General features: G+C 41.3%; 1 protein-coding gene across 1 annotated transcript; it reads right to left on the minus strand.

The window, feature by feature from the left end:
* Nucleotides 1-12,647: 12,647 nt before the first annotated feature.
* nat16 (N-acetyltransferase 16) lies at nucleotides 12,648-26,968 on the minus strand. Its single transcript, XM_062516832.1, has 4 exons — nucleotides 26,927-26,968; nucleotides 19,138-19,353; nucleotides 13,717-13,941; nucleotides 12,648-13,504 (listed from the first exon to the last, which is right to left on the minus strand). The coding sequence occupies exons 2-4, from the start codon at nucleotides 19,351-19,353 to the stop codon at nucleotides 12,932-12,934; spliced, it is 1,014 nt and encodes a 337-aa protein (XP_062372816.1). The 5' UTR covers nucleotides 26,927-26,968; the 3' UTR covers nucleotides 12,648-12,931.
* Nucleotides 26,969-27,651: the final 683 nt, after the last annotated feature.

The raw sequence follows: 27,651 nt of genomic DNA on the forward strand, positions 1-27,651 counted from the left end.
ACTGCTCCACTTAGCCCAGCGGTTGTGGGTTTCCACAAGGCCTGCCAGTGTGGTTGTAAGTATAGATCAGTAAATAGCTTCCACAAGTTGACAGCAACCAACGGCAAATCACTATATGGACCCATTCACAAGGGAAGTCCTGTGCCTGATGTCTTTTGTATGCCCCCTGCCACTTTCACATACCACACATCCTTGTCGAGGGTTCCAGGGCAGAATATCAAGGACATTTGAAAAACCTTCTCACTTTTGCTCTGGCTAATGACATGGGCTTATACCTACTGCCTAGTCATAAGCCTTTCACCCCTTGCCCCCCCTCCCCCTTTATTACCCACCCCCTCCCCCCTTTAACCCCCCCCCCCCCCCAGTTTGTCCTTCCTGCCCCCTGCCTCTGTGCGTGTCCTTTCAGTTGATGATCTAACTCATCCTCCCCCCTTCAAATCCTTAAAGATGAATGCACACATTCTCTCTCTCTCGCTCTCTCTCTCTCTCTCTCTCTCTCTCCCACCCCCACACACACAGATATACTGACTCATTGTGGATATACAATTTCTTTGTATTTCTTTTCTGTTGTCAGTTGCTGTATTTTCACCAATATCCATATATATATATATAAACATTTTCTCTGGTTTTGTTTGCTTGAAGGGTTTTTTGAAGACGTGTACTGTTAATGATGCCCCTTCTGTTCATGACTAAACTCATCCTTCCCCTTCAATTCATGTCTTCCTTAAAGAGGAACAGAAATGTACTGACTCACTGGACATGTCAGCTTGTGTTTATATATGTGCACATGCATGCACGCACATACACACACACACACACACACACACACGTGTATACACCCACACACACACAAACCTACACACACACTGAACATTTATTTTCTTCTACTCCAAGTCATCTTAAATCTCCCTTGTCTAATGTTGTTGTTTAAGAGCACATTTCCCAGTGCCATTAGTTGATGAATATTCCAGCCATAAAGGCTGAAAAAGGGCAAAGTGGAATAGATGTTTAATGTTCCGCATTTCTCATTAGGTCACTTTGACACCTAAAGTATGCTCCTACTTCATGACCCTGTATGATATCTGTCCCAACCATGGATAATGTAAGGCGCCAGGATTGATATCACTTATTGTTGTTTGTTTTGCGTCAAATGCCACTGGCGTCATTGATTAGGGTAGCCTAGATGTCTCCTGACACAGTTACTGTATGATTATTTATCCTTTGCTGTTGCATACTTAAACTCTTGATAATTTTGTATCAAGCCAGAGACACATATTCTGGGCTTTGTGTGTGTGCCTCTCTCCTGTATACAGCCCAATTAAACTCTGCATCTTGATTGTGCTTGTCCATGGCTGGATCGCGTGACTCCCTTTGGTATGCCACATTTTAACAACGTGTTTTTGTAAGACTGTTGTGATACTTTTGACCATTGTATTGTAAGACTTCACAATACATTTTTTTTTATTTTTAAATCAAATTCACCACCATCATCACCTCATAAACCTCTTTTTGTTGTTTCCATCTTGTAGAACAATGGAGATACACAGTAAACCATAGCGTTGAATTGTGACATAAATTATTGCAAGAACACCTCACCCTCTTCACCGCACCCAGATCAAACACCCTAAAGTGAGAATCCTTGTGCACTAGGAGATTCATTAAATTCTAATCGCATTTAGAACACGGTGATGCAGCAAATGCGCTCTCGTTCGTGACCTCTTAAAAGATTTTTTATATGCTGATGCACTTGCGCTATGGATGCCGTGGCACACAACATGAATCACAAATCTGTGGTGATGCTATCTTGGGTGACTTGGTCTGTGTGTGTGCGTGTGTGTGTGTCTTTGTGTGTGTGTGTGTGTGTGTGTGTGTGTGTGTGTGTGTGTGTGTGTGTTGTGTGCGTGTGTTCATGTGCATGTGCATGTGCATGCAAGACCTATGTTCATTCTCTGAAGTGGGAAAAAAAACCCCGGGAAAGGTTGAGAGTTATGTAACACCCCACCCCCTACGTCCCCCCCCCCCCCCTCCCGCCACCATCATTTCACTGCTCTTTCTGTCCGATGCATTGGCATGTGCTTGGCATGAAAGCCTGGGGCTAGTACCGAGCCAGCTGGCGATTCTATGCCAGCTTTAGCCGTGCGCCCTCTTCCCTAAATCCATCCCACGCCCCTCCCCCTGCGGTCTCGACCTCCCAATTACCGCTCTACCCATCACTTGGTCACCCATCCCCCCCCCTGCTCTCAAGTCAGAGGGGAGGAGGTTGGGAAAATTCCACTAGGACATTGTCTAGTCCATTGCCATTACACAACCTTGAATAGTGAATGGCATCAGTTGATTATGTGCAAGGGCAGATGCACTAGGTACGCTAAGGAGAACAGACTCCTGTTTCATTCATTGACAGAAAAATTCCGTTGGGGTTCTAGCACACTCCTGAAGGGCCATTAAATATTGGTGTAAAAAAAGAAAAAAACTGAGCAAAGGCTGAGCACAAGTTTAGTTCCATCTCAAGGATTTTTAGAGAGACAAAAAAAAGTTAAAAAAAATACCAACAACAGTGAAATCCAAGAGGCAGTAACTTGACTCTGGGTTGTAAAATGATTCTAGGAGTGACTTGTAACGGTAGCCCTGAATGGTGCGACCACGACTGGCATCATGTGTCTACTTTACTTTTGAACCGTGAAGTCACCCTCACCCTCTCTTCTTCTTTCCAAAACAGACTTTAGGCAAAAAGCCCACACAAAAGATTGAGAAAAAACCCCATTGAAATGAAGCAGAGACAGCACAGTGCTGCACAGCTGTGGGGGACACTTCTGAAGTCTCTCATATTCGTAACGAATTCTGGGTAGCCCGGTCATTCATTCCCCAGCATAAGACCTCTGCTGTGTGTGTCTCTAAATGCGTCCAGTGTCTGTTTCTGAGAACAATGTCTCGTCTCACTGTGTCTTTTAGGGACCAATTAGTATATTCAGTCTTAATGAGTGTGACTGCTTGCCAGGATATGAACAACTGTTGCCTCCTTAATCCCAATCAAAACACATAGAAGGCCCGTATTCACTGAGAATAGCTCCAAAGCTTTACCCATCCCACATCACAGAGACTTCTTAAATTCCAATTTTGCTTTAGCGAAAGCCTCAATCAAGGACGGTGCCATACGTGAGGCGTGTGACTGTCTCTCTGACACCGGATCTGCTTGTCAACTGTGAATGAATCCCTAAATAAAGCTCCCTCACCCACCTGCCGTACGTACTTTGTGCACCCCTTTACCTCCTACCTAACGAAAGAATTCCCCAGTGCTGTCCGTGAGATTAAAAGCACTTCCTGTAATTGGCAGCTGTCGGATGGGCCTTTCCGGCCCCAAATTCCCATCAGCGTAGCAGCTTCTGCCAGTGCGGTGTACACCACACAATACAGGCCTGATGCTAACCATCAAAGCTATTTGGTTTCCTGTGCAGCCCACATTTAAACCCATGTGCTGCTGTGACAACAGGCTTTTAGTATCTCTGTTCTATGGATTAGAAGGGATCCATTAAAAGCCCTTACGTGGGACTGGCATCCAAGTGGAATGCCGTGCTGCTGCTGTTTGCAGGAAATCTATTTAGAATGCATTGATCACGGAGTGCAGGAAGCACATTTACCTCGTTTTGCCATGTGATCTCTTCAACCACCATACCCTTCCTCACACTGAGGTTTGGACTGACTTGCACACAGCATTTGCAGCATCATGGAGCTGCTTGTGTTGTGTTTGGTGTAAGGTATGTTGAGCTTAGCAGAGGATAGCCTATAGCGAGCTAGCTAGCTAGTCCTTTTGAGTGCTCCGAGGAGTAGAAGAGTGCAATATCAATGCAGTCCATTGACCATATTGTGGACACACCAGCGCAGATGTGAAAAAAAGATTCATAATCACACCTAGGAAATAAAACAGAAGACTCCCTATCATGGCCAAAGGAATTATAACCTCCAAAATAAAAAAAACAGCCTCCTTTGTTCTTCGAGATAGTTTCTTGTCTTTTGGGGGTGGGGGGATGGAATGGGGTTGATCTCATTTATTATTGGGTGGCGCAGCACAATACACAATTTGGTTACACACACAAAGTTTTTGTATTACTACGAAACTAGCTTGTTAGTTTGTTAAGTGTTTTTTCCCACCATTTTAAGAACCTCTATTCAGTTATTTATACATGGAAGGATCTAGTTAGCTATACACATTTAAAACTACCAGGAAAACTCTTTATCTGCCACAAGGGTTTTTAGCAAACACTTCCAAGCCATTCTTTTATCACAACATACAAAATGAATACAGAAACCATGCTTTTGCCTCAGAGTACAACCAGTGAAGGCAGATGAATAGTGAAAAATATATTTGCAGTTACAAACCTCCCTCTTTGCTAAAGATCTGGGTTGTAAGAGGTGGATGTATCATACTTTTTTGTTTTGTTTTTTGGTGTGTTTGTTTTTTTAATGGAAAAGTGATTTAGTGCCAATATCAACAATAAACAGTCAACTATCCAGCTAACAACTATCTGTTTATACAGAATTGTCAGAGAAAACAGTGGCAGACTGTCGAGATCCAATTCAGATATTTACTTGCTTTAAATTCAATTATGGCACACGAAACAGTGTAAAATATAGCTGATAGCTGGATACTTTCAACTACAGTATACTGATAACTTATGTGCATTATGTTTTCATGTTTGAGCGCTGAACATAGCAATCAATGTATAGCCAGAGGCATTAGATGTCCTTATATGTTTCTCTCCATTTAAATGACATTTTGTTCAATCTTGAGGCCTCTATCAATAACAATATCTGTCCATAATATGTCAGTTTCAATGGTGTCTGTAGGAGAGCTGCTTTTCAGATGTCGCTTTATATCTTATGTCAGTACTACAAATGTACGGTCTCATTTACTAACACAGCTGTGAGCATTTCATACATTGATTTAAAAAAGTTGGACTGTAACATTTTGACTCTAAAAAGATAGTACCGTGGATAAGTCTCATGACAATCATAATGCCTTGCCAAATGTTAGTGAATGAGACCATTAACAGAGGTGTTCCCCCGAGGGGAAAAGGGGAAAAAATACTCCCCAAAAAATGTCATAATCATCATAGAAATTGAGAAGTGACTATCTGAAAACTATCAAAATAAATGTGTAGGTTTACGTACGTTTTTGAATTAATAGTTTAGATTCTGATTCATGTGTATCCAATTGTTTTTTTGTTTTGTTATTTAAGTATAATTGTCCTTAAAATGGTACGTCTCGCAGTTTGCAATGGCTTACATAAGTATCTTTCCAAATTACTGTTATTAATATCAAGCCTCAATGATGGCTAATATCGACACATCTGCATTTATGACCTTTGACTATAGCAATCATCCACCCTACAACCCAACCGGCTCTAACAATTTGTTCTTATAGTGCCATAGAGTTTTGACCTTACCGATTTGCTCTGCTGTAATATGAGTATGTGTGTCTGTGTGTGTGCATGTGTATCTGTGTGTGTGTGTGTGTGTGTGTCAGTCAGAAAGCAACTATGTGTGATTGCCTCTGAGTCTGTGTTAACCATACAATGAGGTTGTGCATTATATATTCTGTATACATATTAAACATATGTGGAAGTTGCATTCACAGCAAATTTAACATACATAAGTGCTAAGTTTCAAGACAATTTCCATAGTTCCAAAAACATAAAATGCCGTCATGTTTTGTTGCATTTTGAGTTTTTCTTAGGAAAGCATAGCAACCTCAAATAAATGTTCCCTTTCTACGCATGGAAAGCTCTCTTCCACTTGCATAAAGCCAGTTCCTGGTTTAAAGTAATAGTCTAACATCCCAAGCATGCACCTGTTTGTATCAGCTAAAGCGAAAATAAGGACATTGGAAAATAGCACAAAATGAAACGAAAAGAGAATAATAAAGAAACAATTCACACAGGAAGAAGCCTAAATTGTCAAAGTCCACTCTGCTGAAGCTCTAAAAATCAATTTATGCATATTTTCATGCTGTCTTGTTAGCCTGTTTACTAGTTCAAAAATATCTCTTTGTTCACACACATTAGCAAAATTGAAGTTTGTTGATCTGTGCTAACACTACTAAAACTAATCTTTACACATACTAGACTAATTTTCACACATATAAATCAGTGTCTGCCTAATACGTTGGTGCTTTTTTACAATGTCTATTTTTGCACACATTTATAGATAAATGTATGGAGGTTTAACGTCAGCCTGAAGACAAAGGTTTGTTAAGATTTTTACAATTGCATCACTATAACAACGTGACTATGCAAGCAATACAAACAATGAAGAAAGAAATTATCACTAAATCTACGTTTTAAACAGCCATGGTTCTAAGGTCCTACAGCTTTTAGACAAAATGTGTTTCATGAATGCTATGTGGCTAGGTTTACATCAGGTCTCATGTTGAATGTATGATTCTTTTATTTATGCGTATATTTGTAAGTAAATACTTATCCTAAGTAAGTAAATACTTATCCCTTCATTTGGAATATTTTCCCTCTAAGATCTCTAACATGTACCTTCCCCAGCATTTGCTGAGGAAGGCACACGCACACACAAGCATGCACGCACGCACGCACGCACGCACACACAGGCACACATGCACGCACGCACGCAAGCACTCGCGCACACACACACACACACACACACACACACTCACACACACACACACACACACAGGCACACACTCACACACACACACACACTCACACACACACACACACACATACACATGCACACACACGCACACACACACACTCACACAGATGGAACTGCCTGCATGTTGGAGCCTATTTAGGTACTAATTACAGTTCATTTTGCTTGATGTAAACCTAACCACATGTGTGATTTTTACCCCTTCAAATCCCGAACCCACAAAGCATATTGCATCAAAGTGAAGAAAAGAACACATCTCATACAACATTCATGGATTGAAAGTTTTTTTTAAAATTCGTGTATTTAAAATAGTTTTTTATGTTTCACAACCATTTCTGTAAAATTAATAAATAAAAAACAACATTTTACTCAGTCTTCAAATCACCACTTGAGAATAAGCGGCCAGATGGGGTTATAAAAATATCTAAAAATAAATGAAACAATATTTTGAAATAACCAAAATGCCTTTGAATGGCATTGCAACTGTATTCATCCCCTTGATTGGCATTTGGCTGTGAGTTCTACTCAAAGTCCTTAACAGAGAGAATGTCTGAACATATGTGGACATAATTACTGTTTTAACTCCTGACAATTTGACTACTTAATGCATTAATCTACAAAAGCCGAGACATAAAACCAGCTATGTCTCATATTCTGTGTTCATGTTTGAGTGGTAGGAGAAGGACTAGAACCTGACAGCTGCAGCCCCATCAAGGGAATGGGCACCATGAAAAACACTAACCTTTCTCAGGCACACCAGGCCTTGCCACTAAGGGCCTCCCCATGTGCTGATCCAAGTTATTTTTTTCCACAAAACCCATGTCTGGGACAGTCAATAGATAACGCTCATTCAGACCTTGGTCATTATGTTGGACCCTTGAGAATGGATTTTTTACACCCTAAAATGTATAGTAATGACCATGTCTATGAATAAGCTTAATGGCTTCTCTACAGGAGTTAACACCACCTGTTTCAGTCAGTTTAAAGAAAGAAAATTGGTTTCAGGCACGTTTTATCAAACCGTTCAGTTCTTAACAAAAACCCATTTTTTATAGTAATAAAAAAGGGCGTTTTGTTAAAAAAATAAATGACAATAGGCTTGAAAGCATCTGAGACTTTGGTATGACTTGAGAGGATTGACCCCATAACATACCTGTGTTACAGTCGATGCTATCTAGATAACAAATTTCACTCTTTTTTTCACTTATTCATGATTTTATCTAGAGAGTTGAAATTGTGTATATAGAGAGTACTCAGTGAACGAGTACCTCTACAATCACCTGAGTTTTCTTCTGACTGTATGGTACGTAGAAGAACCACGGTATGATGACCACTGTCCTGTGCAACATTTTGAGGATGATGCATTTCTCATGGGACCATCTGTGCTTTGGGTAACACAACTGGAGAATTGTATTATCAAAACTGCCCTCACAATGGAAATCTCTGAGAAAGCACATTGGGAGACAATTTTGGAATAGGGCAAAGTGAGGTATTAAGTCAAACATATTCGCAGTCCAATAAGGCCATAACCTATTTTGAAAAGGTGGGTCTGCTCCATGTATAATGTTTGCAATGTCATTTTTTTTTTACTATCTACCAGTTGTGTTTTGGTCCATGTCACAGAAACCTATAGCATGTAAAGTTTTCCAGCATTAACAAAAAGAGTTAATGAGACAAACAAAACAATAACTCATTTAGGCCATTCTTCAAAGAAACAGAGATATGCTGAAGAGGAAGCATTGTAAAGTTGCAGCACTGCAATGCAGTATTTGTAGACTGAATTAGGTTCAGGATCATCATTCGTATTTTTTGATAATGTAAACTAAAGTTATCAAATTAGTGCTTTTTTGTCAGCATTCCGCTAACAGCATATGTCTTTGACATCACTATTTTAGTCAAAACACACATTGACAATAAACTTCAAAGAAATTAAAATTAAGTTTTAAGTCGGTCATCTCATAACAAAAAAAAGGCATGGGTCAGATTGCATGGAACAGCTACGTGAATACCTCTCAAATGTGCAATTCCTTCCTCTGTCACTTCGTTTTGTGTGACATTTACAATACAATACAACCATTTTAACTCAATAAAAACAAAAAAACAGAACAATGGTCCCTTTTCCCCCTCCTGCTCCTCCCCTATACATGCCTATAGTTTCCATATCCTCTGTATGGTAAAGTGTGCATTAGATCGTCATGCCAGAGGAGACAGTTTCAGTCAAACAGGTGACTGACTGGGAAACCTGAGTCCGGGGGAGATAATAGGTCCTGAATAAAATAGATCCTGTATAGTTACTGTAAGCTGCAACATCTGAAACTGAAACTAACCCTTGGCATATGAGGTGAACACCAGTGTGTATCTGTGTGTGTGTGTGTGTGTGTGTGTGTGTGTGTGTGTGTGTGTGTGCGTGTGTGTAATGTGTGTGTGTGTGTGTGTGTGTGTGTGTGTGCGTCTGTGTGTGTATACAGTATGTGTGCACGTGTGCGCAATATGTCCTTGCTGACTCTCTCTCTGGAAGCCTACTGCAGTGTCTCGGTGGTGCTAAAGACACCTCTCCCAATAAAAGAGCCTGAACTGCCCAATTAATTTAGCATGACCTCAATCATTTACAGTAACTCCAAACTGTGCTCTCATTAGCAAAGTGGAAACATGATCAGGGGGCAGTTCTCTCCAGTTACCAGCAGCTCAAAACCCCCCCCCCCTCCTTCTCCTCCTCCTCCATGGCCCTTCTCTCTCTCTCTCTCTCTCTCTCTCTAGGAGCTCTCTAAAGAAAGCAGTGACATAAATGACAGATGCCTCCTGCCTGTGGAGCGACACAGCAAGACTATTAATATCCTCTCGACACATCCTCTCAATCAGTCAGATTTAGCTGTGGCTTGCAGCGCATGTCTGCAGCTGATCTGGTCACCAATAAGTGGGAGAACACCCACGGAATGAGAGAGGCTATTCAGAGCTATTGCTATTTGTTTAGCAAGTCAGCTGATGACAGCAGGAGGCATGCGAACAATGTGAGCATCATACAATATACAAAAGGAAAAAAAAGTGAATGTATATAAGCAGGGAAATGTAGCTAGCTAACACATGACAAAACTACCTAGACAAGATGTTTTAAAACAATTCTAAAGGATTCAACCAAAACATGGTTTACACCACTAAATTTTGTTACAAGGGCATCATCAGTGCCTTCAGGACATGCACACACACTCATTTCAACAATCTAACCGCAAAACTTCCCTCTTCATCAAGCAAATATTCGTTACTCTCTTTGTCGTAGCTACATTACCAGGGACATGGTATATTGCAAATATACCAGGCTAAAGCTGTTAACGTTAGCTGTAGTATGCTTACAACACATCATAGCCCCTAATCGTATTAATATTATTATAACATGGCTTACAGACATAACTCAACTATTTAGATGACTCTGACCAAACACTGATTGAGATTTCAAAAAAAACTTTTCCATGCATGTATCTGGTGGCTGACCAGAAAACTAGTTCCAACTGCGGCTGACCAGATATTCCATGATGGGAAAATTGGCAGAGAAGACATTGTCCAACTGGAATTTCATGCAATGCAATGCAATACAACTGTAATGGTTTGCCTCTTTTCCACACCTACAAACAATAAAACATCTGAAAGGTGCTGGGGGTTACCTAATATTCAATATTCAGTCATTCCCACATCTCCATAGCAGTGTTTGGTTCGGACCGCAGGGTTGTTAGACTTTAACAGTAACAGTAAGAGACGGCATACCACTTGAAAAGACAAAGAAAACAAAACAGAAACAAACCAGTTCTACTGTAGATCCGTAGGCTTTGGGAGTATGGCTCTAGGGATTGGGGACCTTTAAAAGCACAAGAATCCATTCACAGATTTGGACAGAAACGTATAAACCATCTCTGACAGAACACAAATTTTTAAAAACAATTTGAAGTCAAACATGACCTTCCACTGCACACAATTTGCACAATTTGAGTACAATTTGAGGACGGCAATCCATTATGGCCATTCTGCAGTGCAACACCCATCTTTCCACCTTTAATAATAGATCAACGGTGCTGTTTTAAACCAGACAATACGGACAGTAGCATAGGTCCCCAACAAGTCATTACACAGATGAATTTCAAATGACTTGCTACCACAAAAGCAAAATGGCCTGAATGGATGCCAAGAACAGTGCTTTTTAAGGAGAGTAATGATTTTCTATTTTAATTTTTGGACCAATTTAGGAGATTCATGACTTTGGAGGTGTTTTTTTTTGTGTTTGTTAGGAATTCAGAAGCATAGGTTCTATGGCAAAGGTTGGAGAAGGTGAAGGGTAAGGCAGAATGGGGCCGTGGGTCTGTCGGGAAAGAGGAAGAGGAGAACAAGAGAGGGTATCTTTCGGGATACTCTTGGGATAAAGGGATGGACGATGGCCAGGAGGTGCCTTCTCGGTGGGTTGCTTCATCTCTTCGTCTAGTGCAATCCATTTGCTCTTGGGGAAGAAAGAAAATCCAGCCACACTGACTGTGGCGTCTTCGTTTTTTTGGGGGGAATATATGACTGAGTGAGTCTATCCAGTAGAGTGTCAGGGCTAGAGGGCACTTTGTAATTTGATGACACTCCTCTCAAGAAGATTTAATGTTCATCTGGGGTTTCCTTTTTTTTCAAGGATCTTCAAGGCTTGACATAAACCAGGGATTAAAATTGTGTGTGTGTGTGTTATCGTTTGTTCTGTCATTACATCCTTCTTGTTTTGCCGTTTAAGCTCATTTTCCATTTCCGGCATATTCAAAATCCCCCTTGATTCCCCACGTGATTTGGTCATGTTCAAGTTTAAGTAGGTGGGAATGAATGGACAGTTCAGTCTCTCATGTAGAGCTATGATGAGTTTGAGTTCTTGTCAAACAAAAAAGACAATTCTTCAGTGTTCCTTCTGCCTTCGTGATGTACTCTTCGCAGAGTAAGAAAGAAAAAGAAAGAAAGAACAGCCAGTTTTCCAGTCATTTGTGTGTTGTTGAGACACTGGTGTTGCTCTGGTCATTGCAACTGAAAATGCTGTACTATTCTCGAGAAGGTGTGTGGCTCTAATTTTGAAATGGGAATAAACTGACCAGTTCAAAGGGAAAGCTTGCATACTTGAGTGGTCTATTTATATGTCGAGTTGCTGGTCACTAAATGTACATCATCAGTGTGTTTTGTTTGTTTGTTTGCTATTTGGATTTCTCATTTGCAGCAATTCTAAAAGAATTATATGATAATAATGGATTTTATGTAAGAACATGAAGAACATAATATCTGTAGGTCTAAATGATATTTAAACACACTTGGGATTCATTCAAATGCTTGCTAGCAATCTTTGAGTGGACACTAATACTAAACATCATACAGCTTCATGAGTGCATACCTACAATAAATATATTATCTCTTATTTATATATCTTGCATTAAAACTCAAATAATTACAAATAACATAATTGTGATACTGCTGAGTATTCATGTCTATATATGCAAATGTCATTTTAAGGTAAAAGAATTCCCAATTACATTTTTGCATATTCGACATTAATACATTGGTTAATCAATTATAAGCACTCGCAGTATAGTCCCCTGTGGTGATGACTTAATTCAAATGGGAATTTGTTAGAAGCAACACAGATTTCAGGAATTTGGTCAAACTTTTCCCCCCATAAAGATTAGGCTTAAATCTTTGCTTTTTCCATAAAGGGACAATTTGCACATGGATTCAGCTGTTCTTCATCAAGTCTGAGTGCCGTCTATATCTTGACTATGTTTCCCCTCTTTTAAAGGTAGCAGCTGCGATGCAATAGATCTTAGAGTGGTCGCTCTCTGCCAACCAACTCAAATTTTTTTAGAACCGAGCACAGAATTCCATGATGATTTTCATAAAGTGCTGTAAGAGTTGTGCAGATTTGTTTGCAACTCAGTATATGTATTTAAACATATACCATATCACTACATATATTTATAGGTATGTACACAACGGGTTAGGTAAATTAAGTACCCTACATTAGCTTTCCCAAGAGCTTTGTTGCATTTCAAGCTAGATTGACAAGAACACTATTAAGTTCCCAAACAATGTTCAAGTTTCTCATGGCCGCGTTCTTGTTATATATTGCTGTTGTGGCTGTTGTTTTTTAAAAGGTTACACTTCAGTTTGGCCTCAGGTATAAGGGAGTCATCAATGTTAGCAGGGGTTTCTTTAAGGTTCACGGGATAAGGGGTGTCTATCGGTGCTGATACTGCTATGTTTATATAATATCAGACTCAACCACGCACTGCTCTGTGTACTCTTTCACCAGCTCAACACCAAGCGTGTCACGACAGAAATCACACACTGGCTTCCACAGTGGGGGATCCAGGAACACCTGGCACATGACCTGGCCTTTCAGGGTGCTTGTGTGTCGCCTCAGGTGGCTCACGAATTGCTGCACAACCAGTGACAGATCCTTCCCAAACATGTCGATGTTAAGGTAGTACCATTCGTCGGCCGTCAGTCCGGGCACCCGGAAGGGGAAGGTGCAGAGGCTGGCAACAGAGGGACTGTTGGCATCATCCACCATCCAATCGATGTCTTTCTTCAGCAGGATGGCCATGTTGCTTGGCAATGGTTTGAAAGGCTGCCAATCCTGGACAATGGTCGCATTGGGAAGGACGTTACGCATCAGGCTTGAGCTCAGGAAGAGCTGGCATACCTCGGATGGGTCCAGACGAACCGGGGCATGGGGAGGGGTGAGGCCATCTGCTGCGATGCCCACGCCGGGGCCCATTTCAGCCAAGCGCAACTTGAGGTCTTCAGCTCGAAAGCGAACCAGAAGGATTCCCTTTTGGAGTGGAGGAGGGGACAGTTTGAACAATATAATAACGTTAGTAGTGAACCTAAAATATAAAATTCATTCAAACACATCCTCTGAAAAGTAATTAGAGTCATCACTGAGGAATAAAAGGAAAAAAAAAAAAACGATCAATGAAACTGCAATAAGACCGAGTTGTCGGACAGAGTGTGAGCATTTATTCAGCCATCATCGATCCATACCTGTTTGGTGATTAAACGGTACTTCTGAAATTCTTTTGGGCCCAGTTGGTCATCACGGGTCAGACGGCTGACTTTGATATCAGGGTACTTGGACTTCACCATCTGGGAGCAGAATCGAAGCAGCACCCCTGCCACACCCTTCCCTCGCTCCTGAGGGGCCACTCGGAGACCTTCCACTAGCATCGTATCCCCATCATCAATAACAAACACTGACTCCAGAGCGATCTGACGAAAAATGAGATATGTCAAAAGAAGTGCACAACTATTTGTGGCAGGCTGTGTGTGTACTCGAATGTGTTGACAGTCATATTCAAATTTGGCGTGGTCTCTTAATTTTGAATGTGGCTGTCAACTCATTTGAATGTCATTTAGCAACCGTAGGGTGACATTAGAAAAACGTCTCTTCATTTTTTTCTAGAGCTGTATTTTCTTCTAATACTTTTTGGTGAAGAGTGTGTATTTTCTGTGCAGTAGCAGTCATTTTACTATTCTCCAAGTCTGTAATTTTCGTTATATATACTTTTTAATATGTAATATATAATGTTTTCAGCAGCTAGCTACTGTCAGCGTATGTTTTCCTGTGAAGGAGAGCCTCCACAGACCCCAGGTACAGCATGAGGTATGTGTTGCAATTGTCACCAGCCAATTGTGCATGGCTGCTGTTTCCTGTTGTTGCATTATTCATTAGGCCTGGTTGTCAGCTGCTGTGGGAAGTCCCCAAACCAATAGCACAAGAATTGAATCTACCCTCTTTTCCTGTGTACTGTTTTATATGAAATAATATATGCCTATTACAGGGACAGGGATCAAACCCAGGTCTCAGGATTGACAAGCTAGTTTCCTGTGATGCATTTCCTGTGAAGGATGCAGACTCAAGCGCTGAGATGGTGCATTGTGCAGTTATAGAAAATAAGTTTATACCAGGCAAAAGCCGCAAACAATGAAAGTAGAATCCAAAATAAACGTTCAAGGCCTCCAGACCTCCTGGCCTCTTTGTACACGGGACTGATTGGGGCTCCCATGAGGCTGCAGGCTTGCCTCATATGGGAGAACTGCGGAGCCCTATCGAGAGGAAGACAGGAGAAGACTAAAGACTCAAATAACATGTTCAAACACAGGAGCTTGGCAGTTTCAAAATGTGAGGGTAATTTAGGTAATGGGATTACTGTATTCCACTTATCACCTTCTCAGATGCAGATGGGGCAGTACGCATTCATGCAGGTCGAAACAGTGGCACTCTTGTTCAAGTCAAAGTGAAGAGGGTAGCTGAACTAAGTTAAGAGATTCTTCTTGATGAATCCCTGTCTGCTGGTGCAGAGGAAAGGTGGCTAGAATCACCTTTGGCCGGTGAGTAGCCATTGAGAGTTGTGACAGAAAGAGGTGGCTCAAGTGCTGTTTGAGACAACTGTAGTCTATGGGCAAAGTTAAGGTCCATAAAATGATCCACTGCACCAGAATCTACCAAGCCTGGAAAGTGCATCGCTGCTCTCCCAGCCTCAGAGTGACAGGACGAAAGGGGATCAGGAGAGGTTGCCCCCATCACAGCCTTCCATTGGCATAACTGGGCTGGCCTTCTCCCATTGGCTCAGGACAAGAAGAACATAAATGGTCTTTCTTACCACAGTAAACATCTTTCCTTTATGTTGTAGTTCCACTTGGATTGAGGTAAGTGGGTCACTCCAACTTTTACATTTAGCCTATATTTCATAATTTAGCGGACAGTTTTATCCAAGGTGACTTACAAAATGAGGAAGGAATACAATTCAAGCTACACTGCACTGCACCTTGGGTAACAATTAATAATACTAAAATAAATACTACTACCAGAGGATGAGAATGCAGGAGGTTAAGTACTAGTCAACGTAAAGTCGAGGGAGACAGTGGTAGAAGGAGAGGAAGGAAGAAGAGGGAGGAAAGAAAGGAAGTGCGTGGTAAGTTCATAATAGTGCATGTTAAGTGTATGTCAGGTGTATTGGGTTGTTAGATGTGTTTAAAGAGGAGGTGCTCTCGGAGAAGGTGGGTCTTCAATACCTTCTTGAAGAAAGAGAGGGATGCCCCTTCTCTGGTAGCACTAGGTAGGTCGTTCCACCAATGGGGAACAACAAGTGAGAATAGTCTGAAATGTCATAAAAGGGGTGGCAGTGCCAGACGATGTTCTTTGGCGGAAAGCAGTGGCAAGCGTTGATGAGAACATTTAAGTGAGTTGAAGCAAACTCAGCAATCCCTTTGTGGTCAAGCATTACTAACTTGAATTCAATGCAGGCTAGCGGCTAGCAATGTTGATGTTGTGAGGTATTGTGTTTTCGGCTGAGAAGTCCACTGCATGTTGGGTTTCTTGTTGTGTCTTTAGCTAGGAGAGACAGAGAAGGACTACATGTTGAAGACTTGGTAGCACCCTTATCCAGGAGATCTAGGCAGTCCAAGAACTGAAAACTGATAGCTGCCACTTTATCAGTGAAGAGTGAAGCAAAGAATTAACTCACAAAGGCTCAGTAACCTCAAAGTTGTGGGATTTTAACACCTGGTTGAGAAGGAGTAACAGGCAGTTAAGTCTTGTTCCAGCTCAAGAGACAAAACTGCACTGAGACAGGAAAAACCATATATGGAAGCCATGACTCAACACTTGAAGACCGGTGAGGGAAAAAAAAAAGTGAAGCAGTTGAGTCCAAAATAGCTGATGTAGAAGTTGATGGAGCAGGAGCTGAAGAGGGTTGGGGCACCACGCTCTGTGCAGCTTGCAGCAGCTGCGGAAGCACACTTGCTCATATCTGGACAACTGAGCAAGTGAGAGCCTGGCAGTGGCCATGTTTCCCCAAAGCTGTAGAGAACAGCCACGACACAAGCAAAATGTGCAACAGAGCTAGGAATTACAGGGGAAGTCCCTGCTGAGTAACTAACGGCACTGAAAAAAGGATGCAGACTGAAGCGCAGAGACGGTTAAATAAAGCTACTGACGGTTATGTTGCTGATCGGCTCAGAAACAGCCACAGCAGCTAAGAGGATTGACTAAAGAATTTGTTGGTATTTGTTGCCAATTGTTGGTGCCCACATCAAGGGGCTTACATTTTGTTTGGTTATGTTACTGATCGGATCATTAAAGGCATCCAATGCAGCTTTGGGTTTCAGGGCTCCTCTAGAGCAGTTGAGTATTTATATTTTACCTTGCTGTTAAAAATACTTCTCACAGCTTGAGCTTTTTGGTACATGTGCATTTGTTTTGGAGCCAAAGGACTAGTAACAGACGAAGACAATCTCCAAAGAGTTCTCACAAGATGTCTCACGAGATGACCCCGGGGTGGCGATAGTCAAATTGCAGGGCACTGCAAGCTATGCTACTGTAGGTGTGCAATTCTCTCTGCTACAAGTTCATTAACCATCAAAATAACTTTGAAGATGTTATATTAAGGTAAAAAGCTTGCAAAAAGACACCTTTAATGACCACAACAACAGAGAGGATTGATTGAAGAATTTGTTGGTATTGTCAGTATTTGTTGTTTGACGCCCAGGATTTGTCTGGTTATGTTGCTGATCAAAGTATACATAAAGAATTTGTTGTTAGAGAACCCATCATGGCTGCATGTGGAGATGTGTGTGTCTGAAACGGCAGTTACTACTGTTGAACCTTCCAGAGGTGTTGGGGGCCTAATTCAATGAAACACAGATGAAGGAAAATGTTTGCTTGATAAGCCCGATGAAATGCTCACGTAGGCTATTCTGTTGGTGCTGCTGCTCTGTGTGCACAAAGGTTGCTTGGTTGGTGATTTTGTTTTTGTTGCTGTTGTTGCTTTAGTTGTTTAATTTAACATTCAGTCTACCAGCAGCGTATATGCTACCGTGAAGGAGGGCCATTTTGTATCCTGGGTATAACATGCAGCATGCTTTAAACTGTGCATTGTCGTTTTATCCCGTCGTGATGCATAATGTTAAATAGGCTAGGGTTGTTGATTTGGGCTTACAGTAAGAGGGCTGGATACGCCGAACTATCGAAAGCTACCACATTTTAACCTTCTCCACGACCTCTGTCACACCCTGTTTGGTGCAGCAGCAACTAGGCAGAGTAACTGTGTGTTCACACCGCCGGCGACTTGAGCTTCCAAAATCGCTCAGGACGCCCTGTAAAGGACGCTGTGGGAAGCTGGGATCAGCTTGGATTCTTTGGCCGCTCTGACGTAGTAGCATTCTATGTTCGTTGCTGGTCGTTTGGTCGCTGAACCGCGTCATAGCTCATTACCATAAAGTTAAACCATTTTCAACTTTCTCTAGTCGCTCAAGACGCCCAAAACGCGACGCCGACGGATTGGTCGCTGCTGGCAGCTGAGAGAAGCCGGCTTCCATTGAAAATGAATGACTTCTGGAATCTTTGGAAGCTCAAGTCGCCGGCGGTGTGAACACACAGTAAGAGGGTGTGGACTGGGGCTTAGACTGCTGCTTCCCTCTCTGGCCAGCAGGGGAACCTGGAGGAACCTCGCCAAGGCTGGTGGCAGACTGGCTAGGGTGAAACCCTGAGAGGCCGAAGAAGGCCCTTGGCAGCCACACAAACGGGCTTCTTTTTGGACCTTTTCTTCTTCCCTTTGGACAAAAACTTATTTTAAACGCCTATTTAAGTAAAAACTCATTTGAAAGCAGAACCTCTGACTCTTGGCACCACTGAAGGGTGCAATGTTCTCCCTAGTGGTGGATGATGAAAGAGGTGGTGACACTAGCGCCCCCTACCTGTGACAAGAACGTGTGCTACATGAAGAAGTCTGTTGTCACAAGATGTTCTGGTCTGGAGGTTGGCACGCTGCATGGCACACTTTGACATACATTGCAAGACCTTTTGGATTTGATTTCCCTAAAGCCTGCATCAACGGGATTGCTGAGGAGGCCATACTTAGACGTTTCTAAACCTACAGGGCATTAGTATGGCTAAAGACAGCATATGTAGAGCCAGCAGAAAATGTGCCTAAGTATAGCTGCAGAGCCCGATGGAACAGGCATTTTGGTCATGGGTGTTTTGGGGAAGTCTCTCAATAATGCTAGCTTGTATCGAGGTGTTTTCTGTGGTCTTCTCTCAGATTAACGGATTTTCCCACCGTTTGTGAATAAGGAACTAAATTGAAAGCCCTGCCTGCCTGCACCTTTGCTATTGAAAGGGATTTTCCACAGCATAGCCTTCTAGGTAAGGGAATAACGGGCAACATAGCATTCAGGTAGCAAAAAGTTATGCACATTCAAAGTAATGCATTCATGATGAAGCGAAGTAGAATGTATGTCCATTATTTTATGCTACCCTAATGTTATGTTGCCCGTTATATCTTTAAGTGATACAGCCATTACAAATTCACAAATTCAGAGTTTAGAGTAATTTGAAATATTTCCCAAGGATTTCAAAATTGTTTTGAGGATTTACGGCATTCACCATGAGGATAGATGTCTTACCACTTTGCCCTGCTTGCGTGCCAGAATGACAGTGCGGTTAGTGTCAGCCAGCCAGGATTGGTAGCGGGTGGGCAGGTAGTCCAACCCACCATAGATATCCTGACTCATGGCCATGATATCGTCAAAATCATCCTCTGTCGCCACGGTGAACTGGAGTTCCGTCTGAGGTGGTGCCTCAGGGAGCTGGGTGCGTGGAAGGCTGTTCTCGATCTTCATCTTTACAGAGAAAAAGAAATAAGGACACGTACATTTGAATTTATTCATTTCGCAAACACTTTTTTTTTTTATCAAAAGCATCTTACAGCAAGAGAATAACCTTCAATCTACACAAAGATGAAGCGTAGACAACTGTGTCATCAAGACACTCAGGATATTAGTAATACCAGCGATGGGAAATGGTAGTTGCTTATTTACAAGCTTCTAGCAGATTGGCACAATGTGGCACAGCCTGACGTGACTTGCAGGAGTGTTCCCCCCCCAACCCCACCCACCCACCCAAACGCACCCCCACGCCCCCCACCCCCAGCTCTGGTGCCAGCCCCTAATCCCTACAGAACGTTGGAGCAGGCTGAGGTGGGCTTGAGGGGGGTAATTTTCTGTTGCCACCCCTTAATCCCTATAGAAAATTACCCCCCTCACTCGACCTCATCTCGGCTCCGCTCCGCACAGGCTTCCCTTCGGAAAACAAACACATTTTTTCCTTGGTGGGAAAAGAATGAGTGAGTTGGGGCGAGGGGTATTGGGCTGGATCTGGAAAGGTGGTGAATCACTGATGGGAGCAGGCACGCATGCCGTAATCTGTCCTATGTGAAACACCACCAGCCTTAACAGAGAAAACACTGTCTGCTCTCTGAGCATGAAATATAGCTGGTCCCCGGGTACTTTTCCATCACTGGGTCCCCTCAGACATTTCAGTATGACAACACTCCATTTTTTTTTTTGCTTTGTGAAATATCTTACGTAATAACAATGGAAATACAAATAACATTCATGTGCACATAACCATATAACCAGCTGACAAATACTGTTATTCACATTGTTTTTTTTTTTCATTTCATGTGGATTAACTTCCTTTAAAGCAAGTGAGGTGTTCAGGTTTTGTTTTGTTCCTGTTTTTCGTATTGTAAGAAGGGTAATAAAATTGTGAAGCTTTTTCAGCTCATCTGCAAGGGGGTAGCTTTTACGAAATGAGGAAACTTACTAAGAACAACACATGTGCAGGCCCGGGAATAAAATAAAGCCGAATGCACCACTTTTGACTATCAGCGTGACTATCTATCACCCTCTCAAAATAGCACCCACTTCCACTTTTGATCTATATCGACTCCAAAAATAGATTTAAGCCCATAGCTGAGTTTTCATTCAAACTAGGACACCGAAACTGATGCTGATGTAGACGGTCTCTTCATTACTCTGATGTGATTCCATTAGTGCATAGACTTCCAAACAGGTCTGAATCATGATCTTTCCACTGAGGGGGGGATCGATGGCTGTCTGTTTCCCATGCTAATTGATGCTGTTGTCTTTCCAGCTCTCTGTGACTTCTGTCTGACCTGTGGTAACCTTTTACTACTTTTAAACATGAACGCCAGGTTTATTCCTCAAATTCCTCAAAATCACGTAGTTGTACGTTTCTTACAGAAAACACCCAACTGCATGATGAACAGCAATGTTGAAGCATCAAGTATAATCATTTAGTTATGTTTCAGAGCAGAACATTTAAAAAGATGTTTGAAATGTCATGTTGAACTGAACAGAAACATGCTCAAAGGGATTCCGAATATAGAAAGATGTTTTACATAATTGAATATTAATGCAAGATGTCAAATCTGTGACATGTAGACTTAAACTAAGCTGGAATGACATGGTATAAAGGCTCTGTGCATTCACGGTGCTAAACAAAGAATAAAGCTTCTTGACTGAAAAGACAGAAGGACTAAATCAAAAATTGAGGTCATTAACTGTAACTTATGTAAGTTTGTTTCTACTGTCAGGGTAAGCTGAATTACATCCCGGAAGATGTGCTTAAGCAGAGACATATGAGGTAAGGAAAATTTAAAAAGCAGATTTACAATACCATCACGTCATAGAGAAACAGCTCACGTGTGAAGTCATTCAGTGAGTCATTTCCCCCAAGTACTTTGAAATTACTGTTATGACAGTGCTAACTGGAGTGCTTGCAGTGTTCGTGTGACTTTTTAGAATAGCAGGTGTCAAGCTGTAATTAGAACTTATTCAGAACATACATGTTTATATATATACTGTATACTGTGTGTGTGTGTGTGTGTGTGTGTGTGTGTGTACACACACACAAACACACATACTGCACATACATATATACTGTACCTTGGAAGACAGAGTGAAATAAATGCTATATAAAATTTCATCTTGCAGTTATTATTCCCATCAGAGCTGTAGCGACGATGTGAACTTGCATGTTTAAATTAGCGTGAAAGCTTTGAAATACATGGAAATTAATACAGTAGGTCCATGGTTTTTGTGGTTGTGCTAAACTACACTGAGTTGCTATCTTTACCTGGATTATCTTGATGAGAAAGAAAATAGATATCTGACAATGAGTGATTACTGTCATTTAAAATGGCTTCCATAGAAAGAAGGGTTCAAAATTCCCAAATGTTGTTTCACCGCATTAGTCCATGTTGAAAAGCATAAAAAGTATTTTGTTTAGAAACATGAATCTGTTTAATTGAAATACACATTCAAAGGAATCTATCGACATGGCATATTTTATCAAGAACTTCAGAGGAAATACACTGAAAAGTGATTGTATCTCTACTGAATCCTAATAGACAGACAGCATTTACATAGAAGGCTATGTCTGTATGTTTTATTAGAAAATGTAACCAGTATTATCCTCTATGTGGAAAAGGTAGGTGTCATCACGTCATAACATGAAAGGTCAACATGCTTAATACAACATGACAACACGCTTCCCTGCAGCAGCCTGCAAGAGCACAAAGAAGACCCATCTGAACATTATGAGCTTAGATTGAGAGGAATATTAAAATCTACATTAAATTAATTCACTGTCGACAGTGTGATACATAGTCGCTTCTGAATTATACTGCATTATCATCCATTTGAAATATAGCTTTGTGATCATAATCCATTAAGGCTCAGAACCTTTATTCTGTTTTTTTAAAAAAAAAACCTGAGCCAGCTAAACAAGAAAATTCATGTTTGCTATAACATGTGCATAAATGTTTAAATGAAGCCTATATGTTGCTGCTCAGATGGCATACAGTACACGCACAAAGGTGTCCAAAACACTATGGAATGGGACTCATTTGGCCCCTAAAGAGTTGTCATTGCTGTAATGTGCTTCAATGCAAACATTCATGCAGGCCAATAGTCATGCTTGTAAACAGAGAAGAAGAATACATCAACACCATGTGCGGGGGGTGCAAGCGAACTGAATTCCAAACACAGGATATCCCTCTCTGTCAAAGTAGGGATTATGGAGTCTTTGATCCGTTTTATATAATTCAGGAGACTTTATGACAGATGTGTGTAATGGATGGCGTGGATATACGCAGGACTGTTTAGAAGTCCAAAACTGTTTTAGAAATGCGATGTGCATAAGAGCAAAGGGGACAAACCTACTAGCTACTATCATTGCTTTGATGCATTTTGTTTATCACATACACAACCTTAAAACCACTCTGCTTTCTTAATCCTAATGAAAACACCATTAACAGGATAAAGTGCATGCATGAAAAGACTGCTAATATGACATTTTTATTGTTGTTTTTGAACATTTCACAGATTGCCAGGATGCTGAATGCCTATAAACATGACCCAATGCAAATTGTAAACTGTAGCGATGTCAACAGATGGGGTGACTCATGCTTAATTTTTGCTAGGGTTATTCTGGGGCTGATGTTTGCAAAATTAAATGAAAGAAGTCGGGGTCAGTTGAAATTTTGTTACAACAATGGCAACAGTGTTAAATACAGACAAATTGAGACAAACAATAGTAACAATGCAATACAAATTTGCTTAATTATTCCAAAACCAAAGACACTGCCTTTTTCAATAATGTTTCTTAAGCTTTTTCATTTATGTGCATGGCCGTTAAGAATGGCAAGAGGCGAGTGTGACAGAAATATGGGGTGGGAGTGGATTGGGAAATGGCCGGGAGTCAGAATCGAACCTGCATGGGCAATTAACCCCAAATGTGGTGCCCCTCCCCCCAGGTCAAGGACCTTGTTGCCTGGCTGTTGATGAGGTTTGGGGCAAAAGCCTGACAGATCAGCTTGCACCATTTGTGCTGACGTGGGAGATACAGTAATGGTCAATGCCAGTTGGTTAAATGCTAGTCCAATGGTTTAATTAAACTAATGCATTAATGCATAGGTCCATTAGGATGCACTGGATGGAAACAGTCAAGATGGAGCAAGGCCAGACCCAAAGTGAATTCTGTTCTGGTTATACCAGGCTAATGCAAGCTTATCAGGTAAATTAAACTGAATTCAGGAGGGATGACAGTAAAGCCTCCAGTAACTGTTTTTTAATCCGATTTATTGAAACTGTCTGAAAATAGGAAATATGTCTTGATAGTATTTTTATTTGATTTATGTATGTATCCTTTATTTTACCAAGAGAGTCCCACTGAAATTGTAATCTATTTTTTCAAGGAGAGCACATGTACAACAACTGCAGAAACAGTATGTAGTAATGACAAAACAGGACAAACAAAATGGAATACAGGAATGACAAGTCCAGACACAACAAACAATAGGATAAATAATAAAAGAGCTACATTATCTTCTTGATGTTTAAAATGTTCAAGTGGAATACAAATGGAGAGCTTGGATTCTTTTTTTTGTAGGAGGTCCCAGCACCAGGGGGCAGAGTAGCTGAGTGCCATCTTTCCTAATTCTGTAGCTGTGTGCAGTACACGAGTATAGGGTGCTATTGGCATGCACATTGCACTTATTGTGATTCCAGATCAGCAGGCTAGAAAGATAGCAGGGGTACTTTGCCAGTGATAGCTTTACAGATAAACGTGTTTCTTATTTCTTTACCTTGAAAGGCACAGCTAATTTGCCAGAAAGCACGATAAACATGATGAGTATGGCAGTCAAGGACATTGTGATTGGCTAGACAAGTGATTGCCTACAGGCCCTTACTGATGCTCCGCTTGAATGCATCTCTCAGAGGAAGGCTGAATACAATTTTAGAGGAAGGCTGAAAATAAATATAATGCTTCCCCAAATATAAGGTATTTACACTGTATTTACATACAGTGATGACATACGAAAGCTTATCCTTGTTGAAAAATTGTTAATTCAAATGGATATTAAAATGAAGGAATATTATACTCCCAAGCCCAAGCACACTTGGTTTATCTAGCCTATTCTCTGATGTTCTTCTCCTTTGCTTACTTGCAGTTTTCCCATTGGCCCATAACCTTGTCCTCTGCAGTGGTCAATGCTCAGGTTATTGAAATCAACACCAGGCTATATTCACCTTCATGATCCTTTATGTCTGCACCCTGTTATTTATGTCCCATTCACTAGCCTGGGTCACCTTTTGCATTTGTTTGTTGTGATATCTCTGTCACGTTTAGTAAAGCTCACAATGTCTGTAGCCACACTGTGCTGAACGGTGTATTGCTAATCGCATAATAAAGGTCCCAAAGTTTTGACCAATGCATGCTTTCGCTGTATATGATAGGAGGTGCTGGTGATGCGGGTTGTTTAGTAAATCCATTGTCCTTATTAATTATATATTTTTTAATGTGTGTAGATTCCCTCAGCATGCATGATTGATGATAAGGACCATTGCAAGGTGATTCTGTTTTGACATGAGATGAGTCCACAGTGTCTCACCCTATGACTTTACATTACTCAAATAACAAAATATAAATGCAGCAATTACACAACCATTAATTACTGTATGTGATATTTCATTCACTGACAGATAAGATCCACACAATACTACTCATATAGGTTAAGGTTTGAAGGGGGTTAGGGAGCATGGATTTGCGTGTTAAAATATGAGCTTATGAGAAGAAATGAAAGGGGCACATTGCTCATTAGGGAATACCAACGGTCAACTTCACTGTCAGCTCCGAATGTCGTGCTTTTCCCTAATCAGAATGCATGGGTCACATCGTCACGACACTATACAGGGGCTACAGACATGTATCTATTCGCTGGAACGTGCGTCAGTATGTACGCATGCGCACGCACACATAATTCAGTAGTTTGTAGATGTGTGTGGTGTATGGTTTGAATGCACACAGTACACGTGAGTGTTACGGTCCAACAACTTCAAACATTATTTTTGTATCTGGTTGTCACACGACTCCATGGCTGCGACCAATCCAATCAGGGAACCCACAGTAGACGAGTCTGTTTCGATAGCACAACGGGTTTTTCGTGACCTCTCTGAATCACGGGCCCCTTGTTTTCTAAAGCTTAGGTAGATTGTTTTTTTATGGTTTACGGTCCCATTTCAAGTCACGTGACAAAGCATTTTCAGATGGAGCGCGTGACTATATCCTATGATCTTTGAGAGGGGCTTTCGTCTATTAACCAAGAACCAGCCACTATCAGCCCCATCCCTATCGATCACCCACAGCCTAAAATCCAAAGCCTTACTGAAGCGATGCAAAATAAATGCAATTTAGCTTGTGTCAAAGTCGTATAGAGGGCAATGCTCTCCATCTTTTGCGTCACCATGCGGAATGTCCTTCTTCTGAAGGATACCCTACTTTTTAAGCAATGTACGTCAGCTTGAGCGCACACGCTGTACCATACCGCAAAAGCGCCAGGAGCGTGCGCAGACAGTAGCCTATCACATGTCTTCGGATGTGCAGCTGGCCATAGCAACTTAAACAATGAGCGCTGCCTTCGTTTTTCCAGGCACTTGCCTTTATTGCTTTTCAATTTGACCACTGTTGTATTACATCTTTCTGAAACTGTGTCTATATGAATAAATAGAAAACAACTGCACAAAATAAATGTGTTGTCAACGTCGTAGTGGTCTGTAGCCTATGGGAACCTGGAGATGACAGCAACTGACTCCGGAACAGATCCGGACCGGTCGCCCCTCTCACCCCCCTCCCCCACTGCGCATTATCCTTGTGCTAAAATAACGTTCTCGCCATTCTCAGACCTACAGTTTCTTAAAAAGCATTTAACACAACATTCATCCACAAGTCTGACTCGTAGTAGTAGCGTCACGTCAATTAGGTACGAACCCTAGGTGTGGAGCAACATAGACTTTCTTTATGACAGAGCATCGTTTGCAAAATGATAAATCGTGGTGAGGAGACTTATTTCAATTTGATGGAATACTATAATGCCAAGATAGGCTACAAACCACGTTTAATTTAAGACACAGATGCGTGTTTCTGAACAACTTCAGGATCCCTCGGATAGGCTATTGACCATGTAAAATATGATTTAAGTCGCTTGTATGTCCATTCATTTATGTAGAAGCACCAAATCTTGACAAAATGGCCGTATAAGATGGGTGGGGGTGGGGGCTGAGAATATCAAATAAATGCTTATCTAGTCTCACCCACGTAATGACAATTAAAAAAAATTCCGTCACTTACAGTAGCACAACGTTATACGGGAATATTAACGTTTCACATTAAGATGTTAGCGGGACACAAGCACATATCGTTTTAGGCTACTCTATTGTTTGCCACCGCAGGGCATTGCTGAATTTCCTGCATATCCAAAAACATAAGAATACATTCTATGTATACTATCACCATAGTGAATTTGTGTAAGAAAACTCATGCACGTACCTTTCAGGACAGATGTCTCTTGTGCTGGGATTTTTGGACAGGTGCCTCACACAAACACAAATGTCTAGGATGACTCTCAGCTATTGCAGGTACCGGTTTGGACTCCGCATCTCAATATAAGACATTACCATTTGGCCCCTCCCTGAAACCCCTCCCCTTAATAGTAGGCCTATGTGAGCCCGTGGAATATAAGCTCTTCTGTCTCTCTCCTTCGCTCCCTCTGTTATCCCCGCCCATAATCATTACACAACCTTTTGCGACCTGAAAATGATTAATTGACCTCCATCCTCAGTGAACAAATTAATGAAGGCTTTAGGCCTTCTGTGCAGGAAAGAAACATTATTAAAATATGTGTCCATATGTCTGATTGGAATGTTAAAAATGAAATGACCAGCGTCAGACGCATTTGCTGTGAATAGGCTATGTAGGCCTAGTTCACTTCTAATATCAGGCAAGGGATGAAATATTCCATGATAGAGGTTAATATTTAACGCATTAACTGGTTTGTGTCAATTCATGTGGACCTATGACTATCTAAGGAGATTCAGACTTTATAGGGTCTATCCTAACCGTTCCTTTAGGTCTCAGCTATAGTATAGGATACACATTTAGGCTAGAAAACTGGCATAGGCCTACGTAAAAAGCGAATCATTTCTAGAAAATACGATGTCAAAAATGTCATTTGAACAGGCGACGTATTTTTAGCCAGTTTCAGCACTGCCATT

The sequence above is a fragment of the Sardina pilchardus genome, chromosome 16 (genome assembly GCF_963854185.1).
Source record: "Sardina pilchardus chromosome 16, fSarPil1.1, whole genome shotgun sequence".
Taxonomy (NCBI): domain Eukaryota; kingdom Metazoa; phylum Chordata; class Actinopteri; order Clupeiformes; family Clupeidae; genus Sardina; species Sardina pilchardus.

Bases quoted from the DNA above. Each gene is read 5' to 3' on its own strand.
- nat16 (XM_062516832.1), bottom strand. From the start codon at position 19,353: ATGAAGATCGAGAACAGCCTTCCACGCACCCAGCTCCCTGAGGCACCA. The intron at 13,942-19,137 runs GTAAGACATCTA...ATTTTTCGTCAG, and splicing joins CACGCAAGCAGGGCAAAGTG to ATCGCTCTGGAGTCAGTGTT. The intron at 13,505-13,716 runs GTATGGATCGAT...CCACTCCAAAAG, and splicing joins ACCGTTTAATCACCAAACAG to GGAATCCTTCTGGTTCGCTT.